Here is an 18,224-nt window from a genome sequence, read left to right as displayed (position 1 = left end):
TTGTGAAATGTTATGAAAACAACATAAGAATGGTAGTTTGGTTAAATCAATAAATTACAGAACATGGAGACTGACTTATCAGTCATACCTGTTTTGAAACATTAACCAATAAATTGTCACTTCCAAGTGGAGAAGTTTTATAAATTTATTTACTTGTTTCCCAGAGTAGTTTTCTGTTATTAACTTGATCTATAAGATTAGCACTCAAATTAAAATTAATTTGCAACCCCTAATTATTTAGTAGTGGTTCAATTAGTTGTTACACCCTGGATAATTATGTTGAGAGAAATTCTCACTCATCTGGATCCACAGAAAAGACATGTTTGATTTCTGACATCTGTCCTCCATGTGGGTAGAGAGAGCAGTGGTAAGCTTTGCACATATTTGAGATCCTTTGTATCTAAGCACCAAGGTTCCAAAGACTACTCTCCGCCAAAATGATAGCCTTACAAGCTGCCTCTGGCACATCACACAACGCTAGTTAAGAACTAGTGTTCCATGGGAATATTTCAGGACAATTAATATGGCAATGATGCAAGTAGCATCTCTGCCTCTGGTATGTCTCTTTTTGATAAGTGAAAGAAAAATATCCATGCGTAACTTTCTAAGGGAGTAGTACAGCTGCGTCAGCTTTAGGGGTATGTGTTTTGTTTGTCCTGCTCATGCAGTTTTTAATACAGCTTGACACTGCGTGTACCATGCTCCAAAGTACAAGGAAATGTACATGTCATTTTATTGCAATAAATTCAGAAGTAATGAGAATGTTAATAACCACTGCTTCAAAACTTCACATTACCTAGTAATCAAGAGGGCTTTTTATAGATTTTGTAGACATTGTATTTTTACTGAAATAATCTGGGCTACTGAATATGGTAATATTCAGTACTGAAATAATCTGAGGATCTCGGGTCCTTCTTGGGCTTTTTTGTAAATCATGCTGAAACTTGGAATTATTCATAAATTCTGTTGTTCTATATGCAGAGTTGATATCTCTCTCTCGATGTATCTCTGTGTGCATCTCTCTCTTCTCCTTCTCTATCCACCTACAAACACATGCACACATATACGCACATATATGCACACGCACACACACCGTGCACACATGCACATATACATTCACGCATGCGCACACACAATTTGACTAGAAAAATACGAAAGTGGTGGAAGACTTTTATATAGATGGAGAAATAGAGATAGTGATATATATGTCACATATATGCCACTTCAAAACATTATTGAAAAACAAAAATACTGCTTAAACATATTTCTGCCAACCCCATGTAAGTTTGTGGGTTTTTTTGTTTTTACTTATTGTTTTGCTTGATTATGTTTTTAGATTGAATTAAGTGAATTTTGCTTCTGTAAATTCTTTACCAACAAAGAATTAAAAGGAATATTTTTTAAAAGACCCTTTATTCTAATGACTAGGTGGTAAGTAAAAGAAAATCCCACTATAAATCATAATTAAAATGATAGCTTTCAAATATTGGCACAACTACAATGATTATTTTCCCCCCTTTTAAGTAAATGTTTTGAGTCTGGAAGACCATCAGATATCTCCTAGGTTGTTGTTATTAAGGTAATTCTATTTGTGATTCCTGAATTCTTGACAGCATTGTGTCAAAATAAGCCAGTATATACTCCTAATGAATCTTTATTTTTAAGGCTTATGTTAAGAAGTAAAATTATCTTTGTGATACTATCTTAGAATTACTGTACTATAATAATGATTAAAGGATAATTTCCTTTTTTAACAGGGTCTAGACATTATGAGATTGAAGATAAATGATGAAAAGTGAGACAACATTTTGGGAAAAAATATCCTTTATAAACAGACATTAGAAGATTTGTTAAAATCAGTTTCTGGCGCTCAACAAATTCTCGGTGCTTGGGTATCTTTGTAGAACATTTACCCACTAATCAAAAACCTGATTCTCTGATGCTTGTAATTTTAGTTTTACTGCTTCATTAACTAGGATGACACATTTCAATTTACAATTATGTGAATTAACAATCAATTCAACTTACAATTATATGACTTACAATTAATAGCTGAAAATGTACAACAAAACCATTAAGACATCTTTTAGAGATTGTATTCCTTTGCAAAGAGAAGAAACGGATCTGCAACTACTTAGTGTTAAGTCCTTAAGAAAAAATTAGAGTCAAAACTATTAAGAGCAAGTAATTGAAAACAATGGCTCGAAAGTCAGGCTCTGTATGCTGGTCGGCCACTTGGGGCCCCTTAGTGCTCCCTGAGCATAGTGGCTCTGTCCTCTGAGCTCTCTGCTCACTTTGTATCTCCCGGAGAAATGCAGGTACCTTATCTATTTATAGAACTGTCTTCCTGACTCAGTGCCACACCTTGCCAGACATACAGAGGGCCCTTTGTAATTATGCGTGTAATGAACGAATAACTAATGAACAATACTTACTCTGTACTAACTTTGGAACTTTCATTTAGATTTCAAAGAAGACATAAAGATGGCTTACACGTTTCATCACTCTAAATAACTCCCTCCTTTCTGAAGCCTCTACAAATATATTCAAAATCAATTTTAGAAACATGTATCTCATGATTTGCTTTAACTCATCACCCAAATGCTGGTTCAAGGTAAAATAAAAAAAATAGAACCCAATGATAATCTTCCTCCTCTTTAAATCTTATTTACTTAATACAGAAGAATTCTGTATTTTCCTTTCCTTTTTTTATAGAATTTATACCAATAAGATATTTAGATCAGAACAAATATCTATAACTATTTGTTCTAAATTCATTTCTGAAATGTGATTGAAACTTATCATCATGAAAAACAGAATAGAATAGCATCTGGCATATTGAAAGGACTCAAAGAAGTATTAATCTAGAGTAGACACCAAATAAAACAAGCTAAAGGTTAAACCCATTGACAGATCATGGATATGTATTCTGCATACCCCTTATTTTCAGTCCGATGATACAAGGTTGTCTGTCTTTTGGAAAATCACTATAATATTCAGGAATCAGCAAGTATGGAGTTACAGTTTTGCAAGATGAAAGAATTCTGGAGATTGGTTGCCTCAAGTGAATATACTTGACAATATTAAACTATAAAAATGGCTAAGATGGTAAATTTCATGTTATGTCTATTTTACCACAATTAAAAATAATAACAAAAATGAATCTTGAAGAAAAAAATACTTTGAGAGAGGGTGCCTTGAGTTCACAAACGCAAATCAGAAGCAAACTACCATGAATTCAAGATGACATTTTTATGGGAGGGAAAAAGAACACTGGCTTCAGTGTTTTTGCTACTAATGTTTGTTTGCTAACAAACAATTAAAAAACAACTGGAAGAAACTTTCAACTTTCCCACCAGCTGCGGTGTTCTAGTTTACTCTTCATTCATTCATTTATTTAGGACCTCATTCTGGGTTGATGATCAACTATTGTCCATCAGCCTATGCATGGCCCATTTTGATTGATGTATTTACTAATCTACATTCCTTAGTTGTTTTAAATTATGCATTAAATATCTGAAAAAGACATCATCCAGAACAAAAGCTAAGCTCTGGTAAACAGTTGTTTCTTACCACAATTTAATCCTTCTTTTTTTCGGTCTGGGGCAACCATCGTTCTGAATCCAGTATTCATCACTCTCTTGTTTTTCTTTTTACTTATTTATTCCGTCTACACATATACCTTAAAAGCGTCTATTTTATTTTAGTTGTTTTTTAGCATTATTCTGAGGGGATTGTTCTGTTTGTAATTAGGGGGACTATACTTTTTTACTTAATAATGAATTGCTAAGATCCATCCATACTATTTTTTATTGCTGTGGTCTATTTATATTTTATGGCTGGCTAATTTTCAAAATTGTGTGAAAGTATAATTCCCGTGATTTAAGCCATTTTTGAATAAATTGCGTCTTTAGGTCCTTACTGCTAACCACATCAAGGTTAGCTCATCACTTGAGCCTGCTGCTGGCTCTACCACCCTGCCTAGGTACACCTTTGGACTGTAATTTGCAGCCTGTTAGAATGTGCTCTAAATGAACAACCTTGCTTCATTTAAAAATCTTAGTAACTTTATTAAATTTGTCTAGGAAGAGAGTTTGAAATGTATTCTTTATTCTTCTTTATTCAGGGACTTAAAACCCTAAAATTTTACTATGAAGATAATGCCATATAAATATTTGTGACTTCTAAGTCATCTGTGAATTCCAGGTTTTACAAGTCTCTTTCGGTGCATTCCCTCAGGATATTTTCCTTTTTCCTCAGCTATTAAGACATGTTCTACTAACATTGGTGAGAAACAATCAAAGTTTGTCAGAAACTCTTGGAACATATAAGCAATTCAGAGTTAGCTCTTCTTGTTTCTTCTTGCCTGTAGCTTAGCAGAGAGCGTTTCTTTCTTTAAGCTAATGGAGTAAAGTAACTGTTTGAACCTCATTTTGCAAAACCTTCTTGACAGAATTGCTAAACTTTGTTAAAAACAAAAGAAAACCTGTGTGAAAAATTCAGATGTTTAAATCATGATTAAAAGCTACCAACCAAGGGATTTGCTGCCCTTATCCTTAATCATTTACCCAAATAATAATTACTATGTGGTGATTGAGACCCCCTACTTCAGACAGGCTTTGGGTCATATTTTGGCCTTGCCGGTGACTATGTTTGTGGCATGATACTTGACATGTTACTTATTGGCTGTACAAATGAGTTTTCTGATGTGAAAATGGGGAGAGTAAGGACATCCATCTCATGGGGTCACTGTGAGATTTAAATAAGATAATACATTAAAAAATGTTTAACTAAGTGACAGATGCATTTGAGCTCCATACATGTTAAATTTGCCAGCAAATCCACCCTGGTCTTCAACTTGGAGTGATAACTTATGCTTGTAATGAAGTGCTGTTTCACGCATTTCCCTGCACACATGTATAATGCCCTACCACTCTGAGTAAGCACAGAAAAACAGCCTAAGTAGAATCTCTTACTTAAGCAAATGCTATTCTGAAATTCTATTGACATCACGATAGGAATTTATGGCCTTACCAACATAATGTATCTATTATTACATACCTTTAAAAAGAAATCAGAAGGTTGAAATATACAAATGGATGGTTCTACAGATTTTCTTAGAAGTTTTTTTAGGGTGGCTTTGGAAAATATCTGAATCTCAAAATTCTTACATCATATCTAACATGCTTTTAGCTTGATATCCACTACTCAATTTAACACACTCATTTTCCTATTTAAGATTTGTAGGGTGTTTTAGATATTCAAATTCTGACACACTTTGAAATATTTTACAGATTTATTGGCCCGCTGCAAAGGAACGAGTGGAATTATGTAAATTAGCTGGGAAAGATGCCAATGTAAGTATGAGACCTTTGTTAAACTGATACTGATAACAAATATTTATATTGGTTTCTATTGAATTAATGGCACTGGTGTATTATTTTTAAGACTGCATTAACGTTCTGTGTAAAGATTAAGAAGATATAAATATTTCTGTCTTGCCATTATTCTCAGAGATTTCGAAATACTAGATTTTCTAAAGTGTTAATTCTGGATATTATTATTATCTTCACAGAAATCTCAGAAACTCACTTAAAATATTAAAAAATAAATCATCAGAAAATATACTTATAGGACTGTATATTTTTCATTTATATGCCTGTATTTAGTAAATGCACACGAAATCATGAGTATTTTAGCATCACAAACATACAATTGATATTTAAGTGAATTTGGATTAAAGTTAAATTTAAATTCGCTTAAGCATAATTGTAGGAAATAACTTATAAAGGATAAATAATGGGATTCTAATATAAACTTCTGGTTTAAGCTGCCTTAAGAGGCAGAGAAAACCTATAGATACATGCGACCAACTCAGTTGCTCTGGAGGCATCCTGTCCGAATTGCTTTCACGTTGTCCAAGTTGCCCTGCCTCCTCCCCGACATTGTGCTGTCTGTTTTATCTCCAGCGGTGACGGAAGAGTGCTGTGGCTCTTCTGCCTCTTGTCCTCATCTGAGTGCTCTGATTCAGGCCAGATGCTCTGAGTTCTGCCCTAACTTCTTGCACTGTGGTGATAGGGAGAATTGCTCTCTCTCTCTTTCTTTTCTTTCTTTCTTTCTTTTTTTTTTTTTGGCTAAATAAATCACTTCCTGAATGTAACTGAAGATGAAAAGAGGTTCTAAACTTTTCAGAAACATGGATCTCTTGAGGCATCTTTTGCAACATTCTCTAATGTTGCTGTAAACACAGTAACCCAGAGGGATTAAGATGAGCAATGCCTTTTCTTTAATAACAACAAAGAGTGTGTGTTATAGGAAAGCATAATTAGATACAAAAATTGTCACTTTACCAATATGATAAAAATAAAACAACGTGACACGTGATACCTAATATAATTGAGGGGAAGTTTAGAAGACTAAGAATTTGGAACAGCTTGTTTGCTCACCCATTTGTTCATGTATTTATTTATTCAACAAATATTTATTAAGAACCTAAATATGTACATAAATATGTGTACGAAATGATACAGTTTCTATTATCATAGAGCTTTTAATACATAGTAACGATACTGCAAAACAAAATGATCAAAACAAAAGAAAGAAACTTTTGATTATGCCTGATTTTATGTTCTTTCAATATTAAATGTTTTCAGGCACATTTATTTTAACAGAAATATATCAGAGGGTATTAGCATCAAAGGCAACAAGAAACAGTTTTTACATTTATTTTACTTGAAAAAGATCAAACTATTCTAAAATATATTCTTTTTCCTCCCATGTCTCTAATCTCTTCACCCTGTTCAATATGCTAACTGAGCAGGTGCTCAGGTCCGCAAATCCTCAATACCTCTTTGTACTTGCGAGGGGAAAAGGATGCATTAGTTATGAGAGTTTTCAAAATTATGTTAATAACAGTGCAAACATGCCATAAACAGCATGAACACTTTAATATTTTGTGTTTTACCAGAATTGACTGTTTAAAAAGGAGGCAAGGAGGAAAAGGTGATTTAAATTTCCTTCAATAAACTAGTGTCAGTGTTCCCATGGAGTAGATGAGGGATAAACACTCAAGGTCAAACAATCAGTGAAGGTTTTACTTGTGACAGTGTTCTCATTTCAGTGTGTTCACTAATTCTAGTTATAGAATAACTCAGTTGGCTCCTATTATTAAGTTAAAGCAAAGGGTGATAAACTTTTCTGGAGGTGGTATCCTACAGTGTGTAGGACCCAGTGCACGAAACCTAGTCCTACAATTCATTTGTATTTGGGAGCTGCTAATCACCTTTAACCTTTAAGCACACTTACTGCCAGCCCAGGATTAGAGATACGGGGAGTTTTTCTCTTTTTACTACAATCTGTAAAGTTTGCTGGTGAATCATGTAGGGATACTACAGTTCTTGTCCCCTTCTTTTTAATCTGTCACTTTAAAATAATAGTATATTTTAGAATTACTAAGAATGGCTAACACTTTTATAACACCATGTTCCAGGAACAGCTTCCAATGCTTTATAATCTCATTTAATCCTCATAACGATATTATATGCTAGATTTTATTATTATTCCTCATTTTGTAGGTGAGAAGACTGAGGCCAGAAAAATTAAATGGCTGGCCCAGTATCACATATCTAGTAAATAGTGAAGCCAGGAATTGAATCCAGAAGTCTTGCCCCATAATCGGGGTTCTTACACAACACTGTGATCTACGCATAAAGGTGTGAACTCTACATATAAGGTCTGAAAACCTTATCCCCCAAACTGTACCCCTCAAATCACTTCTCTCTTCAATATCCCTGTAATAGAGAGCCTCAGTTTACAGCGTTGCTTAGATTTCAGCCAACAGAAAACTGAGACAAGTGTGTGGTTTTATTGACCCCTTTTATTACCTTTGGCATTACCTTCTCTCCTCCCTTCTCTCTAGTAATTTTTACCTACTTCCCAAGAGTGTTTTTAGGATTAACAAGTGTTTGGAAAGACTGTCCCTTTACACAAAGGTACTATATAACTGAAAAATAGTGAATTATTTACCATAATGAAAGTTAGCTAATTGGGGTGGGGAAGGAGTGAAAGATGAGGGAACAAAAGAGAACTATTCCCCTTTCTTGACCACAGTCTCCAGTTTAGTCCAAAGAAAGGAAATAGTGACAGGAAGCTATTTCATAGTATTTTGTTTCTGCTTAGAATATTATTCAAAAGAAAGTCACCAAAGAAATGTCCTTAGTCCTGACTATAAAGAGTGGAGTCAACCGCTCCGTCCGGGCACAAGAACACACAGGATGTGGGCAGCCTGGGTTGTGTTTGTCATCTTAACCCTAGAGGCACACAACCTTGTCAATGGAGACATGACGTAGACTTCGAGGATCTTCCATCGCCCAAGTTCTATGATTACATTCTTTCTTTCTTCTTTTTAAAAGAACGTCTAAAAGCAAAACAAAGTGCTCATTGTAGAAAGTTTGCAAATTACATGGAAGTCATCTGTAAATATCTCCTCCCCCATGAACATTACCCAGAGATAGCTGGTGACATTTTGATGTTTATTCTTCTATCTTATCTATTTACTATTTTTCAGAATGAAATCATTGTATACATAGTCCCCTAAAACATTTTTTTCACTTTGCAAACTGCCATGAGCATTTTCCCATGTCATTAAATTCCTTTCTATAACACTACTTTTAATAGCTACACTGCATTCCTTTATATATTATTTCATCAATCCTCTATTGTTAGAAGTTTGGTATATATCCAGTTTTTAGCTATTCTAAGTGATGCTTCACATGAAAAATCTTATATGTAAATACTGTGAGCATCATTGATTATTGAGTAGATTTACTGGTCAAGAATTTAATTTTGGGGCTTTTTAGGATATAAAATTTTTTATGCACATTGCAAAATTACCTTCCAGAAAGTTTATGCCTTTTGTGCTTTAACTAGGAGTACATGTTCATGAGAGAGTATATTTTGCTATACTCTTGCTAATAATAGTGGATAAACATGTGGTTAATATTTAATGCTAATACATAAACGAATAAAATGAATGTATTTAATCTTTGCCAACAAAAAGAAAATTATTTTTGTTATTTTTGCCTGAAATTCTTTCATTACTATAAATACTAAATATTTTATGTAGTTGTAAAATTAGGACTTACTTTTTGGAACATCATATCCCTATAATTTGTTCATTTTCCAATTTTAGTGTTTGTCTTTTCCTTACTGGGTATTTGCAGATTTTCAAGATACATATATATATATATATTATTATAGCATATTATTGTACATATTTTCAAGATACGTATGTGTATAAAATATATTATTACTTTGTGATCAAAATTACTTAATATTTTTTCATAGTTATCCTATTTGATATATACACTTTTAAATATTTAAATTGGCATATGTCTCTTTTTTTTCTTTAAAATATTTTCCTCTGTCTTGCCAGGACAGCTAACTTTTGCTCTGTAGAAACTTCTACTTTAGATCTTCCATTTTTAAAAGAGAAATGTGATATGGGGATTATCATGTATTTATTTAGAAGTGTCGGCAAAATTATTAAAATATTTTCAACACTGTAAGCAGATACCTGTGTAGACTGGAAATTTTTTCTAAGATTTATCTCTTTTTGAGAGAAAGACAGTGTGCCTGCATGTGCGTGGGGGAGGGGCAAAGGGAGAGGGAGAGAAAGAATCTTCCAGCAGACTCCCCGCTGAGCACAGAGAGAAGCTGGGCTTGATTCCAGAACCCTGAGATCATGACCTGAGTCTAAATCAAGAGTGGACTGCTTAACCCACTGAACCGCTCAGACAATCTGTAGACTGGATTCTATTCTGAGGTCTGTTAGACAAGCACCGTAGCACCGTGAAAAGTCTGTGGTGATGACCAAAAATGTTTGATGATCACTATATTCTGCAAAATACACTAAAAATAAAAACAAACTAGATACCTAAATCAGAGTGTCTCTCCATATATAACCTAAATAAATTAAAATTAACAATTATAGGTTAGTTATCAGAAATACATATAAAGCTGAATTAGATTTAATTGGACTATATATAAGTCTAGAGAATTAAATTACTGTATTTCTGTATTGCTATTTTTTCACATATCTAGGGAGAAACTAAAATTCCAAGTGTTAATACATAATACAAATATATATTAGCCTTTTCTTCCAAGTATTAATTCAGTTTTATATTAGTCTTATTTTTATTTAATTACATACAATGTATAAATGTATATGTGAGGTAAAATATTGAAACATTACTTGAGAGAATTAAAAAGTCGATACTAGTTTTAAAATTTCTTCTCTCTTTCTTCCAATGAGAGTGTTGGTAGGTGGGAAGGGGAGTAGGTGGGAAGAATAAGGAAAGGAGAAATTCATATTTTTCCAAATTTGAGCATATTACTCGCTAAATTGAAATGTTTGCTCACATGCAGCCACACTTGCAGTTGTGGGGAATAGCTAACAAATTAGCCAGCTTTCAGGGAAAGTTAAAAAAGCTGCTTCTCAAAATTATCTTTTTTCATGCCTCACAGAATTATGCTACCATGAATAGCCATGCAGGTCGCTAAGTGAATTAAATCAAGTTAATCATTGCTCCTGCTATTTAAGAAAAACTTGATCTTGTAGGATCTCTGTTCCAGGTTTCTCATTCTTCATACAAGCAATTCCCTTTCCTTGCCTCCAGGCTGCTTTGAAAACTACCCTCTCAACCTTACTACAGAACACTTCGAGCAGAACTGACTTTTTTGCAAACTGTCAGACAATTCAGGACTCACGCATAAATTGCTCTATTGCACGTCAGCCCAATCTGGGAGAAGAAGGAATTTCATAAATCCTTGTGAATATCTCACCAAGTCAAAAAACTAGCATAATAAATTACTTTCCAGGGCTGGCTGTGTTTTAATAAAGTACTCCTAGAAAAGTTAAAGAATATGGAATGTTTTAGGTGTGATTCAGAGCTTTTTCTTTATAATCAGTAACATTATATCTCCTCTGTGTATAAAATTTCATCCTAGGCCTTATTAGCCTTTTTAAAAACAATGCTGTGTCTCTCATAGTCCCTAATCTTTCTGACTCCATATTTTATAATATGAAAGGAAATGGTTTTATTTCTTTATACAAATATTTATTTCAGAATCTTATAAAATTACTGTCATAGTCAGTGTGGGCTACTGTAACAAAATGTCATAAACTAGGTGGCTTAAACAACAGACATTTATTTCTCACAGTACTGGAGGCTGGGAAGTTCAAGATCAAAGTGCCGGTAGATTTGGTGCTTGAGAAAATTCTCTTCCTGGCTTGCAGATGGCCATCATCCTGTTGTACCTGCACATGGAAGAGAGAGAAAGGGAGGGAGGGAGAGGGAGGAGGGAGAGATGGAGAAAAAGGGAGAGAGGGGGAGAGACGCAGAAAGAGAGTTCTGTCTCTTCCCATAAGGGCACCAATCACATCATGATGATCCCAATCTCAGGATCTTTTTCTAAAACTAGTTACCTCCAAAAGCCCCCCTCTTATTGCCATCCCATTGGGAGGGGGCGGTTAGGGTTTCAAGCAGTGAATTTTAGAGGACACAAGTACTCAGTTCATAACAATTACCATCTAAATTCTATGACTACTTGTTAAAATAGCTTTTTAAAAAATGATGAAATAATGGGCAGCGAGTTAGTCCGTTCTCACTCCAGCAGTGTGATTCTACTCTTCCCCTCCCCGTGTACTGTTCCTGGTATAGATCTCACCCTTGTATAAAGCTCTTCATGGGGGAAAAAGCCAAGAAATAAAAGTCCCTTCAGTGAGCAGGAGTGAGTAAAATAAAAGCTGGTGGATATAAAAACCTCTCATTCTGGTGATGAAGTCATCATTACAGTTTATCTGGTGATCGCAGACAGTTTTAAATTTTTTGCCTTGCTTTTCTCATATTACTGTGTCTCTGTTATTTGTTCAAAATCATTAGTATGACATATGTATTGCCTGAATTAGATTTTCATTTGATATTGCCTAACATGATGTCCCTATGGTGCCTTTGTGCAAATAGAAAATAAATTCTCTCCATCAGACACCTTGACAGAAAGGTGGAACTCTGACATAATATGATTTTGTTCAACAAGACTGTGTGCCAGGAAACTGTCTTTGTGAATTTAAAGCTTTCCTTTCTTAAGAGACTGCATGTAATGAGTGTTTGAGAACATATACAAAATATATGAAAATATTCAGGATGATAAAGATGTCTGTAGTGTGATTTGCACATCCTTGGATGTGCCTTTTTCTTCCCCCAGCATAGAACCTAATTAGCCAGATGCGGTACCCTTATTAAAGAGTGCTAAGTCTGCCTACCTGATAAAGAAACATCCTTTGCTTGTGTAGCTCTCTGAGAGACTGATAATGATACTGTCCCTTCACACAATCTTAAGCAACTGCTTTGTTTATAGGAAAGCAGAGAACAGAAGATTCAATGAGTTCATTGTAACATTCTTCTGTGGTAGAATGTATACATTTTATTAATTGGGATCTATGAATTCTTGAGACATAAAATTGCAACGCTAGCTGGCCAAGGGAAGTACTAGAGGCTAGGAACTCTGTACCACAGATACGCAGGCATAGCTTTTCACTCTAAAATCTGAATAGTCACTGGGATATTGATATTTTATATAGATTGAAATCAGGGTAAATAATGATTATTAATATTATATCATTTAACTTAATCTCGTTAGGTAAGTTTTTGTCTGCTTCTGAAAATTGTATTTAATTCTAAAAACCACCCTACCAGTTAGGTCACTGTTTTCTGTTTTTGGGGTTCTTTTGTAATATATTCCTTCTTAACAACCCTAACAAGAGTGACCCATTAGGTCAACGTCTGACCGGTGAGGAACCCATGGCCATTCAGGTAGGGAAGAAATAGACTTTTTCTATGAATCCCAGTGGTTTCATGGGTTTATACCTTTCTTGGTGAACACTTCCCCATCTCCTAGATAGAGTCAATCCAGAATAAAAGTATACTCCAGCCAGTGTTTCATCAGGGGTTTTGGAGTCCAGGAAATATGAAGCCAAAAATTATGTAAAGATAAGGAATTACTTATGTGAGGTAAATCAAAAATAATGTATAATAACAGGAATGACTACTCTGAAAAATTGAGAGTCACTACTTATAAGTAACTAGGGGATAGATAATATATGTTATAACAATAATAATGCAAAGAAATATTTTTAGGGCTAAGCACATGCAAAGCAAGCAGAAATCTAAAAGTATCTTCAAAAATTAGACTCGGTGTTAAAAAGTGTATGGGAAAAACAAGAGATTCTTGGAATAAACAGAAATTAAGTTGAGTCAAAGGCTCTGTAACATTGAAAATAGATGGGAATAAAGTGGTAGGGCATTCTATCCAATAAGAATGGAATACATATATGGGAATACACAAGTGTGTTCGTGTTTTGTTCACTGTAGCTGAGAGAGTTGACGTTGTCAATAGTAGGATCTATATGGGATACATGATGTGGGAATATCAGAAATGACAGGCTATGTTCTTAGGTAATTCCTGAAAGAAGATATGTATATCTCATTCTGTTGATATCCATTCTCTAGGCCCCACTGAATACCTATAGAGATGTGCATTCTAGCATTCTGATTAGTTCAACACCTGTAAAACTTCAAAAAAGCTTCATTCACTCATTTAAGCCACAGTTTCTAGTTTGTTTTGCCTCCTTTGCTAAGTCAGATGTTTAAGCATGTCTCATAAACCATTTTCATTTTTGCTGTTTTTCTTGATGATTTCTCTACTTGGAAAACAGGTGGTATGCATGACAATCTTTCAAAAACGTGAATTACGTGCTAATGCTTTTATTTTTTTTTTATGTCCAATAGACAGAATGTGCAAATTTCATCCGTGTACTTCAGCCCTATAACAAGACTCACATTTATGTGTGTGGAACTGGAGCATTTCATCCAATATGTGGTTATATTGATCTTGGAGTCTACAAAGAGGTAATATAATGAAATAGCATGAAAACAATTAGTTATAATACCTCGTCATTTAATGTCTTTGACATAAAACAGGCAGATTTGAATATAAAGTTTGAATCATATAGAAAGAACTCATGTTCCCAACCACCTTATAGATTGCCATTTTGGTTACACACTTTATCTATCCAATAAAAAGGTTTTTTTATTAGAAGTTTTTTTTAATGAGATGATCAAAATTGAAAGTGTAAAATGTTGAAAGTGTTTGTTTTCTATGGGCTCTGTGTATGTCTTTATATTCTCTCGAGTTTCCATTGTAATTAGATCTATATTAGTTGCTGTTAGTAAAAATCCACATCCCATACGGCCTTGCAGTGGAATTGTATCTTCTAAACTATTTCATTTTTCCCATCCGGCAAATTTGACCTGTTATATATAGTTACAGTGGTGCACACGAAGTACGGAGAATTTTAATTATTTTCTTAAAATTATATAGATAGTCATTAACACACTGAACTCATTATTTCTGTCTGGCCAAATTGCCATAGTGCAAATAAAGATGTAGTAAATTAAGAGTAATATATTCCAGCTATCAATGAGCATTTTAATAAATGAGAAACATGCAGATCTCAGTAATTTAATTAATAACTAATACGTTAAAGTGCCTTCTTTGTATCATGGACTGTGCCAGGCACTTTACATGGATTGTCTCTGAAATTTCACAACGCTTTTACTTGAAGTTAGTACCTTTATAACTCCCAACTTACAAGTTAGTAAAAAATTGAGTCTCAGTGGAATTAAATAACATGCCTAAAATCACCCAGCTAATAAGTGGTCTGGCAAGGAATTGAACCAAAGCAGTCTGTCTCTAGAGCAAGCATGTCCAACTGAGCTTTAGAGTACGTACTCTAAATTGTTTCTTTGTATGGGTTTGATGGGTTGTACTGTCATCCTTATGTTTATGTATATACTACTTGTGAATAACCACACATATTTGCAGGATAATTGGCTGTGTGTTTGAAAGTAAAGTCTGGGCTTATAGAACAGGTTTCTTTACATTGATTCAACTGATTCATGCAGAGATCAAACCCACAGCTGTGGCTGGATTAATTTTCCTCTCTAACCAACTTGTCTAACCAGCCCATTCTCAACTGTTTAAAAATAAAGCAACCCTCATAGTTAAATCTCTGAACCACTAGGAGACTTGGCAACTTGAATCCATCATTCTTTGTTGCTGGTGTAATGTTCTCTTGCCCAGCTTTGATGAAGGGTAATATATAACAGTAGCTCATAGCATAGGGTGTAATTACATTAGATAGCCCCACAGCATGGATGTGTTTTGAGGCCTGAGGCTAAAGGCCAAACTCACGACTTGCTGAGGGGTGCAAATAGTGTTCTTTAACTCCTAAAAGTCACAAGTGCTGAAAGGGAATTTAGATGGAGCTAATTACTTAGCTTGGGATTGTCAAGAGGGCCTAGGGCAGTCAGATTTACAAGTTCTGTGGGTAAGAGAATTATGGGTGAGCCGGGATATGAGCCTGGTGAGTTTTCCTCTGCTCAGGAGTACAAGTAATTGTATGGCAACACTGTTTGAAGATGTTTAACTTTTTTTTAATGAATTATTAGTCCCAAGAATTCATTGTTTTTCCAGAGGGAATTTAGAAGCCTCTTCCATTTTCAAATAGATAAGGTTGCCTCTGAAGTGGCTGGAAAGAGGGGCCGGCAATATACAAGAGGGACGGAGAAGGGAAGTGTGGGAATACTGGGGCAGTGAGAGGGAAGAGGGAAAAAAGCTCAAATGAATCCCAGACTTCTGTCCTTGGCAGTGAGTTGGAGAGTGGTGTTACTAAGGTGAGAATAGTAACAAGTTTGCGAGGGAAACGGTGAGTGAGTTTTGTACATTCTGCATTTGCGAACTGTTCAGTGAGGTCGTGCCACGCGGGCGGTTGGGTCTGGATTTCAGGACAGGAGTTGGGGCAGTTGTCAACAGCTAATCCGAGAGCCTGGGGAGCCAGAGTTTGAATTATGACTTCAGTCATTTACCAGCTCCGTAGTCTTTTGTGCCCTGCATAAACTCTCTAAGCTTCTGTTTATTCAGCAAAATGAGGATGATAATAACAGTAACTATCTCACAGAGCTATTTGGAGAATAAAATGAGAAAATGCTTGTATAGGCTTTGGCAGAACACTTGCTTCATTCCAGTCATTACCACTTACTACTCAGCTGTACTAGGCAATAGGAACACAACAGGCAGCAAGGCAAGGATTTTGAGTGTGTACGTAAATTTCATGTAAAAATAATGTCTGCAGTGTGTGTTTGCATGCATGTGTATGTATAAATGTGTGTGTGTGTGTGTGTGTGTGTATGTATATATATGTGTGTGTATATATATATATTCTGTGTGTGTAAATATATACATTTATCCTGTGATACTGACAATGCCTGAACGTTGTTTAGTAATTACACTTGAAGTGTGTTCTTTCATCTGGGATCTCCCCTCTGCTGCTGCAAATCTCATCTTTAACTGGGGGTGGTATTAGCAATAACTTTGCATAATTGCTCTGATGATTAAATGTTAATTAATTTTTTACTTAATTAATTAGGCTGAAGGAATTTTCTTATAAAACTGAAGTTGTCTCAAAATTAGTGTCATGTAATTCAGCCATTTTATCTCCCAAAGTCCACTCAGTCAGCCATTATTTTTTACAAAATTTTCCTCTTGGTGTCCTTGACTCTGGCTTAAGGAAACTTGTTTTTCTGATAATTCCTTTCTCCAGGAGATTTTAAGGGAGACCTTGTCCTAAGCCTTCAAGATACCAATGTTATGGGCTTATCTTGAGAATGTAATGAAATGTTGCATCTTAAAAACAGGAGTCTGCACAATTATGAGGGTTTATCTAGTACTTTTCATCAGCTGTGATGTTCTCCTATGTTCTTGGTCTTTCCTTTTTAACTTTACTATAATCTTCTGGCATACTGGGATTCAGTTTACTTTTTCCCATTACAATATCCCATTATATAGGCCTTAGAATGAACAGTTCTGTTTGACCTGTGGAAAATAATGTGCCGTTAATGATATATAAGCACACATAAGAGCCACTGTCTACAGGTGTTTTCTTCCTGACTTCTCTCTAGCTGCATTCACAGTTGGGAAACACGCCCTAAACGGGTTCTCACTGTACCTTTTCCGTGCCAAGCCTCCACTATCACAGCTTGTCGTTAGCTGGCCTGTTCTAAGTAAACATACTTGGATTTGATCGTATTACATGGTCATGGTGAGTCTATAAATGGATTTCAACACATTTTTAAATCCATGAGTTTGAAATTCTGAGGTGAGATTAGTTAACAGCATGAACTTTGGGGACAGCCCCAAGAGTTCAAGCTACTGCTTTGCCTCTTACTAGCTATGTGATGCTGAGCAAGAGAGTTAACCCCTTCTGTGCTCAGTATTCCACTAGAAAAGCTGAAATTCTTAAAGTAGCTACAGCATTAGGCTTATGGTGAGGATTCAGTGAGACAATGTACATAAATTTCCTGGCCCACGGTTAGTACCTATTAATGGCAGGGACTATTCCTGTTAACATTAAAATGCATTTACTTAAAAATATGAAATAGCCATTGTCAATCATGCTATTTAAATTACTACCACTATTTTTTTAATAAGGTGGTCATTGCTATTGGTTCTGTTCAGAAGAAACAAATCTGAAATGACAACACAATACAACAAACAATCCAATTCCCTCTATCCCTTTTGCTTCATTGCTTGCTTTCTAGATAAGTAGCATCGGATGTTCCTTTCTTATTACACATGTGTTCTGATACAACTTGGTAGATACACCATCTAGAGAAAATGTCTGAAATGCTGGATTTCTCTAACTAGTGCATATGCAGGGTGAGTCATCAGCCTTTCTGCTGGATGGTAGTGTTGTCATTGTTATGAAACACTCAAACTCATGGGGCCATATTCATTATACATTCATATTTTTCTTGGAAAGTTCAACTTAAGATGTTATTTTTTCCTGAATATTAAAAGTCTGCCAATGTCATTCTGTCTGTGGCCACTATTATAAAAATAGTTATTTCAGCCAAAATAACTATGTGGTTTTAATGTGTACAGTGTTTTCATAATAGTGAAAATACTACAACAGGGTTTCTTTTTTTTTTTGTTGCCTTTTTTTTTTTTTGCCCACATGTATCAACAGCTCTGTAAATGAACTGCCTGCCATAGAACACTTTTATGTCTCTAAAATCACAAAATGTCACAAGGCCTATTTTGGTATA

General features: G+C 34.9%; 1 protein-coding gene across 1 annotated transcript in view; it reads left to right on the top strand.

Moving 5' to 3' along the window:
* Positions 1-18,224, top strand: part of SEMA3D (semaphorin 3D) — a 200,649-nt gene that overhangs the window by 110,515 nt on the left and 71,910 nt on the right. Inside the window, 2 exon segments of the mRNA XM_034667196.1 lie at positions 5,295-5,357; positions 13,848-13,967. Of these exon segments, the coding sequence (XP_034523087.1) occupies positions 5,295-5,357; positions 13,848-13,967 (183 nt within the window).

Source organism: Ailuropoda melanoleuca, chromosome 1 (genome assembly GCF_002007445.2).
Source record: "Ailuropoda melanoleuca isolate Jingjing chromosome 1, ASM200744v2, whole genome shotgun sequence".
NCBI lineage: Eukaryota > Metazoa > Chordata > Mammalia > Carnivora > Ursidae > Ailuropoda > Ailuropoda melanoleuca.
The sequence above is the reverse complement of the archived record's forward strand: the minus strand, read 5'-3'. Positions and strand labels throughout refer to the sequence as shown.